We start from the raw sequence: 17,157 nt of genomic DNA on the forward strand, positions 1-17,157 counted from the left end.
ATTACCAGTTTAAAGGGTATGGTTGGTATTAAAGCTTTTTAACTGTCTCTGATGGGTGCAGCAAAACACTGCAGCATTTCCAGCTCTCGTGGTCTTAATTCTTTCCTTGTGTGCATCCATGTGATTAGATGAATATCTAGCCATTTGTTTAAGAAAAAGACCTGTTGTCCCTTGTACCTAAGGGAATTATCTTAAAATGTGCTATGTAATCACTTTAAAGCTCAAAATCAGAATGCAAATAAAAAGGACTCCCACATATACATGGGGAGGGGACAAAAATATTTGTAAGATATATATGCACGTCTTATACAGAGATACACACTGCATATGTATTATTTTTTATGTATATACATACATGTTAATCTTTGTTTCAGACAAAACTTCTCATGGGGAGGAAGAAGATTCAGATTTTGGAGGGGAAGAATTTATGACATAGAATTAGGGACCTTTGAACGTTATATTTTTTGCCCAGCACCCCTCGTATGATCCTGCTTGGCCAGGAGGCGTTTTGCTCCCTTGGCTTCTGATGATGTTCTGGGTCCTGCCCAAAGCCAGCTCAGATCTTGATACAAGCCACCAGCTATGCATTCCCCAGGTCTGTGAAGGTGGGTGGAACTGATAAACGTCTGGAAGGCAACAGGTAGAAATGCTGATGGTGTTTGCACAGCATGTGGCTGTTTGATTTAGGAGTGGCTCCTGGACAGCAGAGCCACCAGCCCAGCTCCACCGGTGTAAATCCTGAGCAGATCTAAAGCAAACTGCTGATGGTTTTGCTTTTCAGCCGTATCACACTTCGCCGCGCTATGCTAGAAGTTTGCCCACACGTGGGTCTCCCCCTCGCTGGGCACTGGTGGCTCCACCAGGAACAAATCCTCAGGATCTGGCCGTGCAGGCTGCAGATGGAGCGGTGTCAGTGAGAGCTGATGTGAGGACAGTGAGCTCTTGGATCCCAAGTGCTCATGACCGGTGACAAAGAGATGCTTCACAAATTGTGCAGGATTGCCACAGGTCACCAGAGCAACCTGGCAATTTTCAGGAGTCAGTAAGTGTGCTTCAAAAGACAAAAAAAAATCTGGTTTTCCTGTGACCTTTGCAAGACACCTGGGTTGTCTTGATGGATACCCCAGCAAATGCCAGGACAGAGATTGGGATGCCTGTCAGGTCTCAGCTGGAGCAAATATTATTGCATGGGAGTTCAGAAGAGCTGAGCCAAATTTCTTGCCTCCCCTCTTTGCTAACCCATACACTGATGTTTAAAATAACCTGGCTTATCTCCTAGTTTCCACAGGAATCTCCTTCACTGAGATGCCCTGAAGCAGATGGGTCCTGGGAATCAGCTTCTTTAGGTGCCCTTTCCATGGACTTATCATCACTCGCAGCTGTGATAATGCTAAGTGGCTGCAATACACCATGAAGGGTGGAGACAGCTATCGATTGTCACCTGCCTGTTCCAGGCAAAACACCTTTATGCCCTTGAGAAACTTAGAAACTGGAGAAAAGGGAACAAGAGGGGAAAGGCAAACAGGAGCTGCTCCCAGCTGCTTCTCCACACCCAAACTTTTCATTTCCCTTCTTGTTTTAAGCATGTAATTATTTTCTTTCTCCTTGGATTTAGTGTATTTACTCGTACTAGGGCATAAAACCCAAATCTGAATGTTGTTGATCTAATACTCTTAAACAGAAGCTGCCAATTCAATGTGTTAAGGAAATCTGTTAAAAATACTTCTATGGTTAACGCTATTTTCCAAACTGATGTATGTACCAGCATAGAGATGTTCTACTTCATTGTTATGTACATATTTATACACATTTCAAAAACCACATAATTATTCCCCACAAAGCCATTGTCAAGTTACTCAGTCTTTGGCAGACACAAAGTTCTCAGCATTAGTATGATTATTCTTGTGATTCATACTGTGGTTGCTCATACAAGGTCCAGGGACAGCCTAATCCTTTATGCAGGCTAATCCTTTATGCAAAGACAGTGAAAGGATTGTCCCTGCCTGAAAGAGCTTACAGTCTTGGAAATATTCCTCTTCTGTTAAAAAAAAAAAGTGGGCAGAGGGAAATCTACTTCTGAAATGTCTACAAAAGAAATGTCAGGGCCAGTGGCCACCCTGAGTATAATAGGCAGGAGGGTTGAGGCATCACTGTGCTTGAGGAGTCAGGAGAGGAACGAAGAGCATCTAACTGGTTTTTCTTCCTTGTCCTCCTCATGGTTCTGTGACCCATTTGGGCAGCCGGCCTCTCCAATAGGTCTCAGCAGACTCCCCTCTGAGGACAGGACCTTGCTGATCCTGCCTGATCTCCTCTGCAAACATCCTCAGAGTTCTCTTTCTCTGCTCAACAGCAAGCAGGTGGACCTCCAACAGACCATCAGTGCATCAGACGTAGCTTTAAAAGGCCCAAAGGATGAAGGATTTCAGGGATCCAGGCCAACTGGTTACAAACACAAAGCCCAACAGAGATCCTGGGTGGAAATTCCAGCTTAATACAAATCAAATCCCATTCCCCAAAGGGAGAAACCCAGCTAACCTCCCTGAAACAGCTCAGCAGTGGCCAAGACCTCTCCAGGGGGTGTGGAGCAGCAGCTACAATGGAGCTGGTGGTTGTGGGAATCCCAGGACCCTGGTTGCCAGAGGCTATGGAGACTTTCATGGTCTTGGCTTTTTACTTCTTTCTCAAGGGAAGAATGAAATTCAAAGCAGCCTGAGCTAGCTATTACCACCATCATGGACCGCTGAGAGCCTTGTCAGAGCTGCCTCCTCCAGTCTTCTCCAAAACCCTGATCCCACTTTTGCCTTTGATGGGCTGCTCCCCCACCCACTGGCTTCCTCAGCATGGCTGTGACCGTGGGTAAAGGGAGGACTGACAAACTGCAAGAGCGACTGTTTCCACTTAATGCAGGCACAGAGGGCTTTGATGCAGAGTCGGATGCCTGAACAGCAAAGCTGTGACACCAAATAGCTCAGATGTGTGGTCCACCTCTGGTGTGACCACCTAAAAAAAAGGCACCAAATCCCCACAGGCAGGCAGCAATACACCAATGGCTTGGGCTGTGAGGAGTTCTTCCTAAGGCCTCTTTTGAGACCAGATTAATTTGGCAGTTTAAATCAAATCCTTATTGAAACGGGGAAAAAAGTCCAACTGGGAGTAATTTGTATAGCAGGACTGAAAAATGGCATCTTAAAGCAAGTCGTGGAGTTGGTGGGATTAAAAAGTCCCAGCAGAAGCACAAATAATAACAATCAGACTTTTCACATACCTGGTGACTTCCAGCCAAAAAACTTCACAGACTTTCAGGCTGATTCTTTGTCCCATAATGTGTCAGCAAAAGTGGCCAAGATATAAAAAAGGAGTAAAAGAGTGGGGGAACCAGACCAGTATGTTCATCAGACTGAAGGACCAGCTGTGGTTGGTCTAGCAGTAGAAAAGAGTTGTGGACGTCAGCTAACAACTATTCCTTTTGTTGAAGTGGTAAGGATCTGCGTTGTGGCATTGAAGGTTTGGCCTCAAACACTATCAGCCACCCTTGATTCTGGTTTGGAGAAACCTTCCAGAATTTTTGAACAAAGTTACCTCTTCTACTGCTCTTCACCCCTTCCCTAGTGAAAAGCTTGTGGGAGCAGAGAGGTGACAGTTCGCCCATCTATCCAGTTCTGCAGCTGCAGAAGGAAAGGTTATCACCTCCAGCATCTAAGATGTGCGGTATAGAACGAGTCTGAACTCCACCTCTGACAGATATATCCAGGGTATTTTCTGAAGCACCTATATGAGATAACCCAAAGAACGGGATTTGCAGGAATCAAAGGCCCAGAACATGCAGATCTTCCAGCTCTTCCTGTTTTCCAGTAAGCATTGATTTTTAGAAATTTAGTACAGGTCACAAAACCTGGGGTCCCACACAGACCTCACTAGTGCGTCCAGCACTATTAATTCTTCTGATCTGGCAAAGGGAAAATTCAAGCAGCAGAGATAACTCAGACACAGGTTATGATTGAGGATCCCTCAGGATGCTTCAGAGCAGCAGAAGCAAAAATTAAGTTGGGTTCAATGAGAGGTACACCCAAATGCACAAAACATTCAGAAGAATCTGGGTCCAGCTATGATGGAGCCTTGGGTGAGGACTGGCTTTATTCTCAAGGTGAGTGAATCAGTACAAATTATAACACTTTTTGTTCATGCCTCAAGCTTCTGGTCAGATCGATGCTGTCTTCTGAGAGGATATAGATCCAGCAAAATCCCTGGAAGATGCAGAACCAGGTGTCCATGAGCACAATGCAGATTTTGTGTAAGTGGTTTCCTTATATACCATGCTGTCATTTTTCATCACTAAAATCTTCCCCAGGAAGATTTTTAGGAAGCGCTTGTATTTGTCTGAGATTTTCCCTTCAGTTGCTGGTATCAGAAAGCAGCTTGAAATGAAAGACACTGAGGCAAGGTTGGTAGAGGAGATAACACCTTTTATTACACCAACAGAAACTGAAAAAAAAAATTGAAAAAAACCCAAGCAAAATTAAACAGAAGCTGACAGACCTGAGAAAGTCTCGTATTCCCTAAAGCGTGGATGTTTTTATCCATCTGTATCAGCTGATCTAATAAAAGATATTGTCTCTCATTACAAACATTGACTTACACCTCTGGACAATCATGTCCATGGCAATTTTGCCTCTGTAATGGAACAAATACTCCATGGCAATTTTGCCACCATAATGGAACAAAGACACAGAAGAGATGAGTGGCCTGAAGGCAAATTTGAAAGCAACAGTGCACTCAGAAACACCTAGATTAAAACCAAGGAGACTCTGTAGGCCTGTGGTCCAGATCTGGAGGATCTGGTTTGATCCTCTGCATTTAAAAAATGAACACAGACATCCTTGTGAGTATTTCAATGTTGCAACAAACAGTCCCACCACCTCTAAATCTGTGGTGCTCTCCACTTGCAATATTTGGTGGATACAGGATATTAGGAAGTGATGTCATGCAAAGATACTAATCAAATACTTATGACCAGTTGAAAAGAATAGTTCAGGCTCAAGTAGAGATTCAGGTTTGGTTTTATTTACCTTGCACAAATTACTCAGTGCCCAGAGATTGTATTGGCAAGGAAGAAAATGCCACCACCTTGGACAGATTGTCATCGATGGGTATGACAAATGGGATCAATGAGAAGGTTTAAAACAGCAGCGCACGGAGGCCAAAAAGCTGTGAAAATATTTACTGGTTTTGATACACCAGGTTTGTGAGGCAGAGGCTGTCACGCAGGCACACATTGCGGGGCTCCTCAGAGGTGCTCTGGGCACTTGGCCTCCTTCGGAAAGGATTATTCGGCTCTTAGTCACCACACAGATAGTGTTACAGGAGGTGTGCGCTGGCAGCCAGCCCAGGTCCACCCTGCACCTTGATGGTTGCCAGAAAACTAATGAGCAAATAACTTCCGCTTTCAGGCTGTTCCCTCCCCTCTCCCTACACCTGCAACCTCTACCAGGGCTGTGCTTGGAGCAAAGCCGGAGCCTCCGGAGCAGCAGCTGGGCTGGGAGCTTTGAAAAAACCTGACCCAACCAAGAAAAAAAAGGTGAAAAAGGACTGGAGCGTGGTGGGGAGCCATCCTGCGTGTGGGGCAGGACCTGAGCACTGAGCAGCAGGTTTTGCCACACCACTGAGCCGTCAGCTCTCGGAGGAGATGAGCATTTCATCGGAGCACAAGCCCTTTGGGAAGCAGGTCACCGCCAGCCTGCATACAGTGAGTAAGGTATGAGCTCCAGGGCACAGTTTCCTCCTGTGGGATCAAAGCATTCCCTTTGGGCTACATTAGAGGGTTTTTTTACCCCCACCTGCTATTTTTAAGACAACAAGTCTTGCCAGATATGTGACCAAGAAGAGGACTCTAGGTAAAAAGCCGTGTCTTACTCCAACCTGTTTGCACCAGTTTGCCTACAGAAGGGCCATGTCCCTCGCAGGCAGACAAGAACTGGCAAATGACCAGAGTGGTTCTTTTTCTCCTCTGACAAGAGGTGGAATTCATTTAATATGAACTTTAATTGGTCAGATCCCTAAATAAAAGCTGGTTGTGAGTTTTGGGGGGTTTCAACTGTTCTTAAGAGATTCTAATCATGCAAAAGCTGTCCTGTGTTGTAGACGTGCAGAATCATCAGGTGGGAGCAGCGGTTTTTCTAGCTCTAAGGAAAATTAATGGCAATCTCAGACAAGCAGCATATTACTAGGCAGAAATCAGCAACGAGATCAGATGTTTTCCTTTTCCTCTCCTCTGCCCTCAGTCTACTGCTAACCAGTTTGTCTTCTCCGTTGTAGCTGTACACCCTCTCCCCCAGACCTCTCTGTTTTTAAAAAATCCAGCCTTCTTGTGTTGCAGTTTTCAGGTGTAGGTTGCAAAATGCTTCCCCAAAGAGGTAACTGTGGTTCAGATTAATGAACGGGGGCACAGATAGGTGGAATGACTTTCCTAAGTGTCACCTCGCTGGCTAATTACAGAGCTGAGAATCAGCTGGTGCCAGTACTCCCAGTCCACTGGGAACCAGTTTGGTCCCAGGCCAAAACCGTTAATCAAGATCTGGAAACATAAGGTTAGTTGGGCTACTGTATTAATGAAGAACATGTTATCCACTTGTATTGGTGACAAACAGCATGAAATATCTGACCTGCCATCTGGAAAAGGAGCAAAGGCTCAAAAGCATGAGACCCTCCTATCAAATGATCCCTGCTGGGGAAAACTGTTGTTATCACTTGCACTAAGGGCAAATTTCCTAACTGAGAGGCTTTATTAAAGGGACAGCTTTGCGCTATGTTCCTCAGGGGGTGGAAACTACCAGATAGTCTCAGACAGAATAATTTTTATGTCTCCTTGGCCCTAGTGTAAATTGCCCTTGAGATGAAGCCACCCACATCAGGGTAAAGCAATATTCCAGCTGGGTCTTTGGCCTGAATCTTCCACTGTTTCCCTGGCTTGCCTAGGCTGTGAGCAAAATTTCTGCTAAATCTGATAGCTTGCTGCTGGTTAAAGGGAAGGTCTCCCCCTGCTCCAGGTTTGATATTCCTAGTCCCTTCCTTTTGCTTGTTAAAACCTCTGTGAGACAATTCAGCTCAGTTAGATGAAGGAGAAGCAGAGCTGGCATGAGGTGAGCAACAAAAACATGCAGGTAGGCGCAAGGATGGAAAGGGGAGCGGGCAGCAGGAGCTCCCCCTTCTCTCACGTCATCCCGTGGGTCTGTACCTGTGGGATCCAGCTAAGCACTTAAGTACACGCTTCACTTGAGGCATGTGACTAGCAGCACTGAGGCAGATCCTTGCGTGATCGGATCCAAGAAAGAGCAGGTGAGCTCCTGGAAAAAAAGATTGTTTATTGACTCATGCCTTCCCAATGGTAGGTGTGGTCCCGGCCAGGCATGTGACTTGCATTACAGCACTGCTGGTGGAGGGAAAATAACTGCCTCCTTTCTTTTCTCTCCTTCTCCTCTACTGAGAATTATAAAAAATGACTGAGTGCAAAGGGGGCTGTTAAAACTCTTCACCACTGAGCTGTCAGGAAGGTCAGACTGGACACCAGGTCCAGCTTTCCGGGCATTCAGGCCTCCTCCAATGTGTTTCAGTTAGCAGTGGTGTTAATGTGTGATGACATAAAATAAATCCAAACAAAAATTCAAACTTTACATTCTTCCTTCTTAAATCCATCTCAGTCGCATGAATTATTTCCTTTATTTCCTAGCTAAAGCTATCATACATTTTTAAAGTGCTTTGCTAAACGGCTTCTGTGCTTCACCTCTGACATGCTGGATTTTTCTGTCTTACTCCAGTATTTTTAACTAAAGCCCCAAATGAGTGGAAGCCAATTCCCATTTTTAAAGTTTCAAAGAGCTTTATTTTCTCCTTTGAAGAGAAAACAGCAGCTCGGGTGAGAAGAATGGAGTTGCACAGCTGTGAGCTCTATCCATGTCCCTCTGCACATGGGGAGGGTGAGCGCTCACAGATCGCTCTCGCTGGAAGGACAGTGGCCAACAGGGACAACGCCAGTGTGGGACTGAGGAGATCGATGTCGAATCCTGTAGTCACTAATAGCTTTGCCTGGGTACTTCTTGTCCCTCTTTCTCACTGGCAAAACAACACTTTCTTACATCCCAAAGATGTGGTGAGGACTTTCAGCCATTTAGAAATGTCCAAGTCTCTGGTGCCCGGGTTATGAGGGCTGTATAAACATCCTGCATCTGCTTTTAGCAATAAATGGGGTTCATGTTCCCATCTGTTCCCCAGGAGATGGGGGCTCACACCACTTTTCACCCTGTCATTCCAATATCCAGCTGCAATCACCTCTTTTTTCCCCTTTTCCTTGATGCTTGCTTGTTGACAGCCTCAGACGGGTAATGCATGTGGCTTTTTGTCCCCTTGTGATACTTGCAGCTGTCACCAATCGTGGAGTTAAATGTCGGTGGGGAGATGTACACGACAATGCTGAGCACCTTAAAGAAACACCCTGGCTCCAAGCTAGCAGAGATGTTCAGCGGCCAGCCCAAACTCAGGACTGACTCTGAAGGGAGGTTCTTCATCGACAGGCCAGGCACCTATTTCAAATACATCTTGGAGTACCTGCGCAGTAACCAAGTGCCCACCCAGTGCATCCAGGACGTCTACAAGGAGGCGTTGTTCTACGACATCGAACCTCTAATCAAGCAGCTAGAGGACTCCCCACAGATCTTCGGGGAGCTCGTGGCGAGGAAGCAGTTTCTGGCTCGTGTGCCCAACTACAGTGAGAACATCGAACTGATGATCCGCATTGCGAGGGCGGAAGCGGTCGCATCCCGCCGGTCCAGCGTCATCGTGTGTGTGGTCAGAACTGAGGAGGACGCGGCCAGATGTCAGGATGCCTTGAACAGCTTGGACATGGATAAAAAATCCGTGGTGAAGTTTGGCCCCTGGAAGGCAGCACCAAGTATTTCTGATCTGCTGGACTGCATTCAAATGGATGTTGAAGCCAAAGGGTACAAAATATCCTTTCAGCCCCACGTTGCTGAAAAAGGTTTTCGCTTCAAATCGCATGACTTCTTCTACAAGTTCCTGTTCACCTGGTGGTAGCAAAGTGCCACCGTTGATGGGGAATGGAAGAAAGAAATTATTAAAACAAATTAACTTGGGCCATGGAGACTAAGCCATGGACTACCAGAGGGACAGGAAGAACTGCATGGACCAACAAAAGGATCTCCTTTGGTCGTCCGCCAAATTAAAGAGCACTTAAGAGCCACTGTTTACTTTGGCTTTAGGGGATAACTGTACAATTTAAAAGGTATCAAGAAAAAGAAGAATTTTACTCTTTCAGTGTTGCTGACTATTACTTAAGTTCAGAGAGACAGATCTGAGGGTCAAGCCAACCTCATTCAACCTAAGAGAAATGAATAATCCCAAATATGTCTCATGGACAAGTGGATTTGGTCTCTCAGTGAAAAGGGAACAGGTCACATACGCACAATTCCCGATGTAAACACTGACAGCTGCGTTAACACATGCTCAAATTAAATTTGGATCCCTAACAAGAAGGCAAAAGCTCTTTTTCTCACTGTTTTCCATACCAGAACCTAGGTTAAAAAGAAGGATTTCAGTGTCCCCCACTCTCCTCTTGTTCCTCCAGTAGACAGCCTACTCTCTAGCCAATGTATTTATTACCATTATTTATTATTTATTCTGAAGGAAAGACAGAGAACCTCAGCTATGGTCCAGGATCAACAAAAGGTTGCTGATCTGAGGAGTTTATAATCTAAGGACATACACTCCTCTCTCAGGCCACACTATTTTAATCTTTTTCTTATGACATTCATTATTATTATGATACTATTGCTAAATATATAAGCTTCTGGAAGAATAGGGAAAACCGACCATGATTTGGTGGGAAGGAAGTGATAGTGAAGTGACAGTCTGGGACCTCAGTGCAAATTCTCCTTTACAGACCATGAATTGGGTCCTACATTGTATTTTAAACATCTTAGTATTCCAAAGTTTATTTTTATACTGGAGATGGCTGTTAGCTTGGTTTTAATCACTCTGAAAATCATAATGGCTACTTTGATTACGATGACATTTATTTCTCAGAACATGGATTTCTTCCAGTTAAGGACAATAATCTCTGGGATATTAAATAAAGAAATAAACCTGAAGTTCTATCTTTATGCTAATGGCTTTGAATCATTCCTATTTAAGCTTGGTTTCAGATGTGCTCACCCTAGCGCAGATTTCCCCCCGGTGAAAGTTGGGAGTCACACCACTGACCTCAGGGCAGTTCTGCTGTAGGTGTGAGGGGACCGTTTGAGACCTCTCGCATTTATAACCTTGGTAAGAACTGATACAATCAGTGTCTCAGAAGGCAAAAAGGTTTCGAAAATAGGGTCTATGATCATATCTATGATCATAACCAAGCGGTCAGTGGTGCTTAGCCTAGAAGAAGAGACACCTAGGAGGCTTTCAAGCAGACAGAAGGCTGCTTTAAGGAGGAGATCAGTTACTCTTTGTATGTACTAAGAGTGCAAAAAGGGGTAACAAGCTTAAGTCACAACAAAGGAGATGACTGAAATTGGATATTAGGAAAAAAATTCTGATTATTGGGTAGTTAAAGCCTCAAACCAACCAACCTCCTAAGACTACAGGACTACTGTCATGAGAAACTTTAATAGTTTTATCAAGGATGGTCTTACAGAACAGCCCAGGCTGTAAGGGACCTCGAAGAATCATCTGGTCCAACCTCTGGTGGGAAAGGGAGCCTAGATGAGATTATTGAGCACCCTGTCCCAGCACACCTTGAAAACCCCCAGCAATGCAGACTCCACCACGTTCCTGGGGAAGGTTGTTCCAGTGAACGATAGCTCTCACTGTAAAAAATTTCTTTCTTATAATGGGAAGAAGCCTCTCCCAGTACAACTTGCACCCATTGACACTTGTCTTCTCCACATGGCTCCTCGTGAAAAGAGCCACCATCCTCTTTGTGGATGCCCACAGGGAACACTGTGCTGAGGTCCCCCCAGGGAGAAGAGACCCCACTCCTTCAATCTTTCCTCATAGGGCAGGTTCTCCAGACCTTTGACCATCTCCGTGGCCCTCCTTTTGAACCCTTCACCCCCTTCCCAAATCATCCTGTCTCTAAGATGTGACCGAACCACGGCCGCCCTTGGCTACCTTTAGCCACACAGTGTCACAGACATAACTGCTGCCTGTGTCTCCTGCCGTCTAACCAGACTAGGTCTGTCAACTCCTTGCTGCTGGGGCCTCCTTCCCCTCTCCTCGAAGGAGACAGGTTTGAAGGCTGTGCTAAGCTTTCATGTGTGTCTCACACAAGCTTGCCTGGAAACATCAAGCCATGTTATTTATATTTTGGTCTTTATGTGGTCTAACATCAAATACTAACTAAACTGATGGGTATTTTGGGGGAAAACCGAGCCGGGCTGACAGTTCTGACGCCCTCCCGCCAAGTTTGGCTGCGGGGCGGGTCAGGCCGCGGCCGCCATATCAGACCCGCGTTCCCATGGCAACGCGAGGCCGCCCCCTCTGGGGTCCGGCCGCCCGACCATAGAGCGCGGCCTCCAGCTGGAAAGAGAGGACACTCCTTTTGCCACCTCCCTCCGGGCCTCTCTGTGGTTTCTCTTCCGGGTTGCGCGTACGGCGGCCGCGGAGGGCCAGGGGGCGACATGGCGGCGCACCTGAAGAAGCGGGTGTACGAGGAGTTTACTAAGGTGGTCCAGGTAATGCACCGCCACCGGGCCGGGCCGGGCCAAGCGGGGCGGTGAGGGGACGGTCCCGAGCTCTGCTGTGAGGCGGGTGGCGCGGAGCTGTGGGAAAAGCCGCCGGCCTAGCCCGGGGCCTAGCGTGGGAGCGCTGCCCGCCGCCCTGGGGCGGGGGCCTCGGGGCTGGGGCGGCCCGTGAGGGGCAGAGGGGAAGCGGGAGGGGTTGGCCCTGGGTTTAGGGAGGCCGGAGCTGCCTGCAGGGAAGGGGGCTGCCTCGGGGTGTGTGCTGGGGGGATAGTGCTCCCCTCAGGGCGGGGAGGGCCGCGTCTGCCGAGGAGAGGAGGACGCGGCTTTCCCCAGCCCGGGCTGAGGGGACGGCAGTGTGTTTCTCGGGTGCTCTAGGCTGGTGGGCATGGGAGAAGCCGTGTTTGCCCTGGGATGGTTGTCTGGGATCGGAAGGGGCTGGATTTGTTCTGCAGAGGGGAGAGGCAGGGTTTCCCGGGGATAGGGGCTACCTGGGTAGGGCAGGAGGTACCCCAAGGGGCTGGGGATGTTTCCTCCTAACACAGCTGAGTGAGAGGCCAGTGTCTGCCGTGGGGCACAAGAGCTTTCTCGGGCTTAGTGCTGAGACAGCGTTCACTCTGGGGAAGGAGAGGGTCAGGACTTGCGTTGTGTTTCTGAACTGTGTCTCTTTGCCCGCAGCAGCAACATGAGGACCTGTCCTCTAAGAAGCTGCGGCTGACCAAGCCCAGCAAGTCAGCAGCACTCCATGTCGACCTGTGCAAAGCCACCTCGCCCGCAGACGCTTTGCAGTACTTGCTCCAGTTTGCCAGGAAGCCAGTGGAAGTGGAGAGCGTGGAAGGGGTTGTCAGGATCCTGCTGGAGCATTATTACAAGGTGCTGAACCTGGGAGCCATGTGTGCTTCCAGAATCCTCCTTCTGGTCTTGTTTTCTTGGTGTTGGATGTGGAATAGGGAGTCACAGCCTCCTGTGTTGCTGCCTCTGTTTCCAACATCCTGGGCCGTTGGAATCCCTCTGTGGGGAGAGTGAGTGACTGTAGTCCTTTATCAGAGTGATTTCTGATCATGTTATTTGGTGCCTTTGCTGATGGTTTCAGGAGCCTGTGACAAGGATGTGACTGTGGTATCCCTGCAGATGCCCTGCATGGTTAGTCTTAAATTGACTAAATAAGGGACAAAAGACATGACAAGAAGTTTTGCAGGGAACCCGGCTGTCCAGAGCTGGTTCAGCTTTATGTAAATCCTTCTTGACTGATATTTCCTTACCTTGCTCTTAATTTCCTCTTGCAGTGGAAAAACTTTTAAGCTATTGTTTATGCTGCAAACAAAGCATTTTTAAAATGACACTTATGAAAAATTTTTATCAAAAACCCCAGCAGAATAAAAAATAAATAACAGAAGTAATATATGCTTCATAGTATCCAGATATTGATCCTTTACTTGATAAAGCAAAACTTTATTCCATCTGGCAAAGCTGCGCTGTAGGCTGGAATATTTGTCATAAATGTTCTTGTGCTATTCTGTTTGTCTTTTTACAGTTGAGTTTATTTTGTTTTGAACTTACACTAAATCTCTAAATTGTATTTTATCTATTTCTGTACTCAACCTGCTTTGGCTTGTGTGTTGAGACTGGTTTACATTTTGTTGATGGAAACTTATTTTTATCATTGGACTGATCCCTGCTCAAAAGAGTATACAGCGTAAGGAACCCAACCTATTTCTTCTTCTTTGAAGAAAACTGTGGTTCCTGATCAAATAATACAGGTTATTTGTGTTTGAAGTTTGGTTTGTAGCCTGTATTAGAAGAGAGACTCTTAAATCTATAGACCAGGTCACATTTGCAGTGCACAGCCTGTTACAGAAACCAGTTTTTAAAAAGCATTGCAGTCCTGTAGCTGACATTATTTTACTTAAGGTCAGAATTTTCTGAAAAACTGGTTTCTTAGTATCTCCAGAAAACTTGCACTGGAACTGATCTTTCAGAAACCTAATTGTGTGATGATGAGTTTTTTGTAGTGTTATTGTTTTGTTTAAGATGGTGCTGCAGCCTCCTGCTCCTTCATTCTTTTATATTATGATAGGACAGCCCCCAAACAGTCCTGATGGCCTCTGAAATGGTTCAAAAATATAATCTGGCTTTTTCTTTTTTCTCCGTTTTTCACCCATAGTTCCCATGACCCCGCTGACAGTTGAATGAACAGAGCTGAGCAGGGAGCATGTTGTGATGTGTGGGGGAAAGGCAGGGGGACAGGATGCTGTAAGCTGGTGTTGCTGTCAGGGACGTTGTGTCCTCAAACTGTGTCCTGAGGCAATCTGGGAGGTCCCTTCCCAATTCATGAGGGTGGGCGGGATGAGGGGTTAGAGGCACCTTTACTTACTGGTGTTTTGGTTGCGGAGATGGCAATCAGACCTGCAAAATAAAAGAATGCATTTCTATAATTTCCTGCTCACAAATCATTAGGAGGGAGAAGGTGCCCTCTGGGGTGGGAGGATGCTTGTATTTCAATAATAACATTGCAGACATTATTCATAAGGCTATTAAAAGTGCCTTTATAAGTGTCCTTTTTGAAATCATTGATTTCTTCTGTATTCATGGTGAGGGATGTCCTGTTTTTAAAAGAACATCAGTAATGGAGAGTAAACACCAAGTGTGTAAACACCACAATATTGTGGAAATCCATGCATCCTACCCCTGGAGCACAGGTCTGATGGGGAGTGGCTGAGGGAACTGGGGGGGTTTAGTCCGGAGGAGGCTGAGGGAAGACCTCATGGCCCTCTACAACTCCCTGAAAGGAGGGTGCAGAGAGGGGGGGATGAGTCTCTTGAACCAAGGAACAAGCGCCAGGCCAAGAGGGAATGGCCTCAAGCTGCGCCAGGGCAGGGTCAGACTGGCTCTTAGGAAGGATTTCTTTGCAGAAGGGGTTGTTGGGCGTTGGAATGGGCTGCCCAGGGCAGGGGGGGAGTCCCCATCCCTGGAGGGGTTGAAGAGTCGGGCTGACCCAGCGCTGAGGGATCTGGTGGAGTTGGGAACGGTCAGTGTGAGGTTCATGGTTGGACTGGAGGAGCTTCAAGGGCTTTTCCAACCTCGATGATTCTGTGATGCAAGTAGTCCAATGACAGCAACCATTGTTCAGGCATGTAGTTTTGGCCCTGAGAAGAGAAAATGTTTCTCAGCTCAGTTGAGAGAAAGATTACTCCCACGGTATCACATTTGTCATTTGGGGGTTGTGTGTGACACTGAAGTCTCCTAAACACTTGAAAGACATAAAAGTTGTAACTGTAATATTTCTGCACCTGTTGAAAGATGTAATATTTGTCATTATTACAAATAATGTTCAGCGTTGCACAGTTGCCTGGTAAGACCTAAGTATGAAATCCAGGCTTCTTTTTGTCTTTCTACCTGTATTGGATATCCTCAGCAATGCGATGACAGAGAGAGCTTCTGGTTATGACCAGAAGTGTTGTGTGCACGAATCTTTAGAAGAGTAATAACTCTTTGAAATGCATGAACCTTTAAAATTAATTGAATGCTAATTTTTGAAGCTTATTTCTGTAATTATCAATGGTGACAGCTTTTGGTGTTGCTTAAATGAGCAGATGTATGCAGCTAACATATGCTTCTGTTATTTTTTTTTACCTTACTGTGTTGGGTTCTTTTGAAAAAGATTGACAGGATTCCTCCCCACTATTAAGAGAAACAGTTGTTTTCTGTAGCCCAATGACCCTCCTGTTTAGCAGAGGTCAAGAGATCATCTGTCTCAGTTCATCTTCTAAAATTCTCTCGTTTGTTTGTTAAAAACTTGCAAAGATATTAACATTATCAACAGTGAATTTTCTGGTATCTTGAAAACCTGATTTATTTAAGCTTTAATTTTTCAAACAATATTAAGGTCATTTTGAGAAATTCTAAATAAAAGAATCATTTTGAAATGTACTGGAAGCTGACAGGCAAACATTCTGGTATGGTTAATTTTCTGTGGGGTGTGCTGTGGATGTGCAGAGGAGGAAGCAGCCTGACAGTAAAATTCAGACCCTTGTGCTGAATTATATATGGGTCCTGCCTGTGTGGAGTGCTTTATGCTCTTCAAACTGGAAAATGAAAGAGTGTGTCTTTTGTTTCCTTCCAGGAGAATGATGCCTCTGTCAGATTGAAGATTGCTTCCTTGCTGGGCTTGTTATCGAAGACTGCAGGATTTTCCCCAGACTGCATTATGGATGATGCCATTAACACACTTCAGAATGAGAGTAAGTCTTGCGTTTCAGGTGGTGCTTGAGATCAAGGCAGAATCATGCTGTCTTTTAAGCAGTTAGACAGTAGCAAGGCCCTTACATCTGAAGCGTACAATGGGGAATTCTTGCTTAGAGTATCTATTTTCTGCTTTTGTGAATGATGACAGACAATACCGTGTTCCAAGGAGGAGAAAAATGTTCCTGAGACCTGCCTGCTGTATACCTTTGTTTTAAGGCAGTGCAAAGTTTGCTGCTAATGCAAGAAGGCATTAGTTTATTAGCATTGGATTTGTAATAAACAGGAAAGGATGGGTTGTCCTCTTTGTGGCTTCATTAAAGTCAATTTTTATTTTCTGTTATATTCACAGTTTGTATGTGCTTTACTTGATGCAGTTTAATTTTGTTTTAATGTCGTTTATAGAGTCAAAGAATGGTTTGTGCTGGAAGGGACCTTTGAAGGTCATCTAGTTCCAACCCCCATGCCACAGGCAGGGACACCTTCCACTAGCCCAGGTTGCCCAAAGCCCGTCCAACCTGGCCTTGAACCCTTCCAGGGAGGGGACAGCCACAGCTTCTCTGGGCAACCTGCTCCAGTCTCACCACCCTCACAGGGAAGAATTTCTTCCTTAGATCTCATCTAAATCTCCCCTGTTTCAGTTTAAAACCATTGTCCTGTGTCCTGTCACTACAGGCCTTCCTAAAAAGTCTGTCTCCATCTTTCTTACAAGCCCTCTTTAACTATTGAAAGGCCACGATAAGGTCTCCTCAGAGCCTTCTCTTCTCCGGGCTGAACAACCCCAACTCTCTCAGCCTGTCCTTGTAGGAGAAGTGTTCCATCCCTCTGATCATTCTCGTGGCCTCTTCTGCACCTGCTCTAACATATCTATCTTGTACTGAGGACCCCATAGTATGGACACAGCACTGCAGGTGGGGTCTCATGAGAATGGAGTTAGAGGAGCAGAATCCCCTCCCTCGACCTGCTGGCCATGCTTCCTTTGATGCAGCCCAGGATACAGTTGGCCTGTCCTGCAATCGCACATTGCTGGCTCATGTCCAGCTTTTCACCCACCAGCACCCCAAGTCCTTCTCCGCAGGGCTGCTCTCAATCTCTCAAATTTGAGAGATCTCGAGGTGCTGGAGCGAGTGCAGAGGAGGGCAACGAAGCTGGTGAAGGGCCTGGAGAATAAATCTTA

At 46.1% G+C, this 17,157-nt stretch overlaps 2 protein-coding genes across 3 annotated transcripts in view; both read left to right on the forward strand.

Moving 5' to 3' along the window:
- Positions 1-5,509: 5,509 nt before the first annotated feature.
- KCTD14 (potassium channel tetramerization domain containing 14) lies at positions 5,510-10,175 on the forward strand. The gene is made up of 2 exons (XM_074861074.1): positions 5,510-5,752; positions 8,413-10,175. The coding sequence occupies exons 1-2, from the start codon at positions 5,684-5,686 to the stop codon at positions 9,082-9,084; spliced, it is 741 nt and encodes a 246-aa protein (XP_074717175.1). The 5' UTR covers positions 5,510-5,683; the 3' UTR covers positions 9,085-10,175.
- A 1,427-nt stretch (positions 10,176-11,602) lies between these two features.
- The window catches only part of INTS4 (integrator complex subunit 4), a 37,567-nt gene continuing 32,012 nt past the window's right edge, over positions 11,603-17,157 (forward strand). The window contains exons 1-3 of one of the 2 annotated variants that reach the window (XM_074860429.1): positions 11,603-11,732; positions 12,417-12,611; positions 15,862-15,979. In XM_074860429.1, the coding sequence (XP_074716530.1) occupies positions 11,679-11,732; positions 12,417-12,611; positions 15,862-15,979 (367 nt within the window). In that variant the 5' untranslated portion in view covers positions 11,603-11,678. The remainder of the gene's footprint in view (positions 11,733-12,416; positions 12,612-15,861; positions 15,980-17,157) is intronic. The other variant, XM_074860430.1, reaches the window with a different exon arrangement.

This window comes from Strix uralensis, chromosome 2 (genome assembly GCF_047716275.1).
Source record: "Strix uralensis isolate ZFMK-TIS-50842 chromosome 2, bStrUra1, whole genome shotgun sequence".
Taxonomy (NCBI): domain Eukaryota; kingdom Metazoa; phylum Chordata; class Aves; order Strigiformes; family Strigidae; genus Strix; species Strix uralensis.

Bases quoted from the DNA above. Each gene is read 5' to 3' on its own strand.
- KCTD14 (XM_074861074.1), top strand. From the start codon at position 5,684: ATGAGCATTTCATCGGAGCACAAGCCCTTTGGGAAGCAGGTCACCGCC. The intron at 5,753-8,412 runs GTATGAGCTCCA...TGATACTTGCAG, and splicing joins GCCTGCATACAGTGAGTAAG to CTGTCACCAATCGTGGAGTT.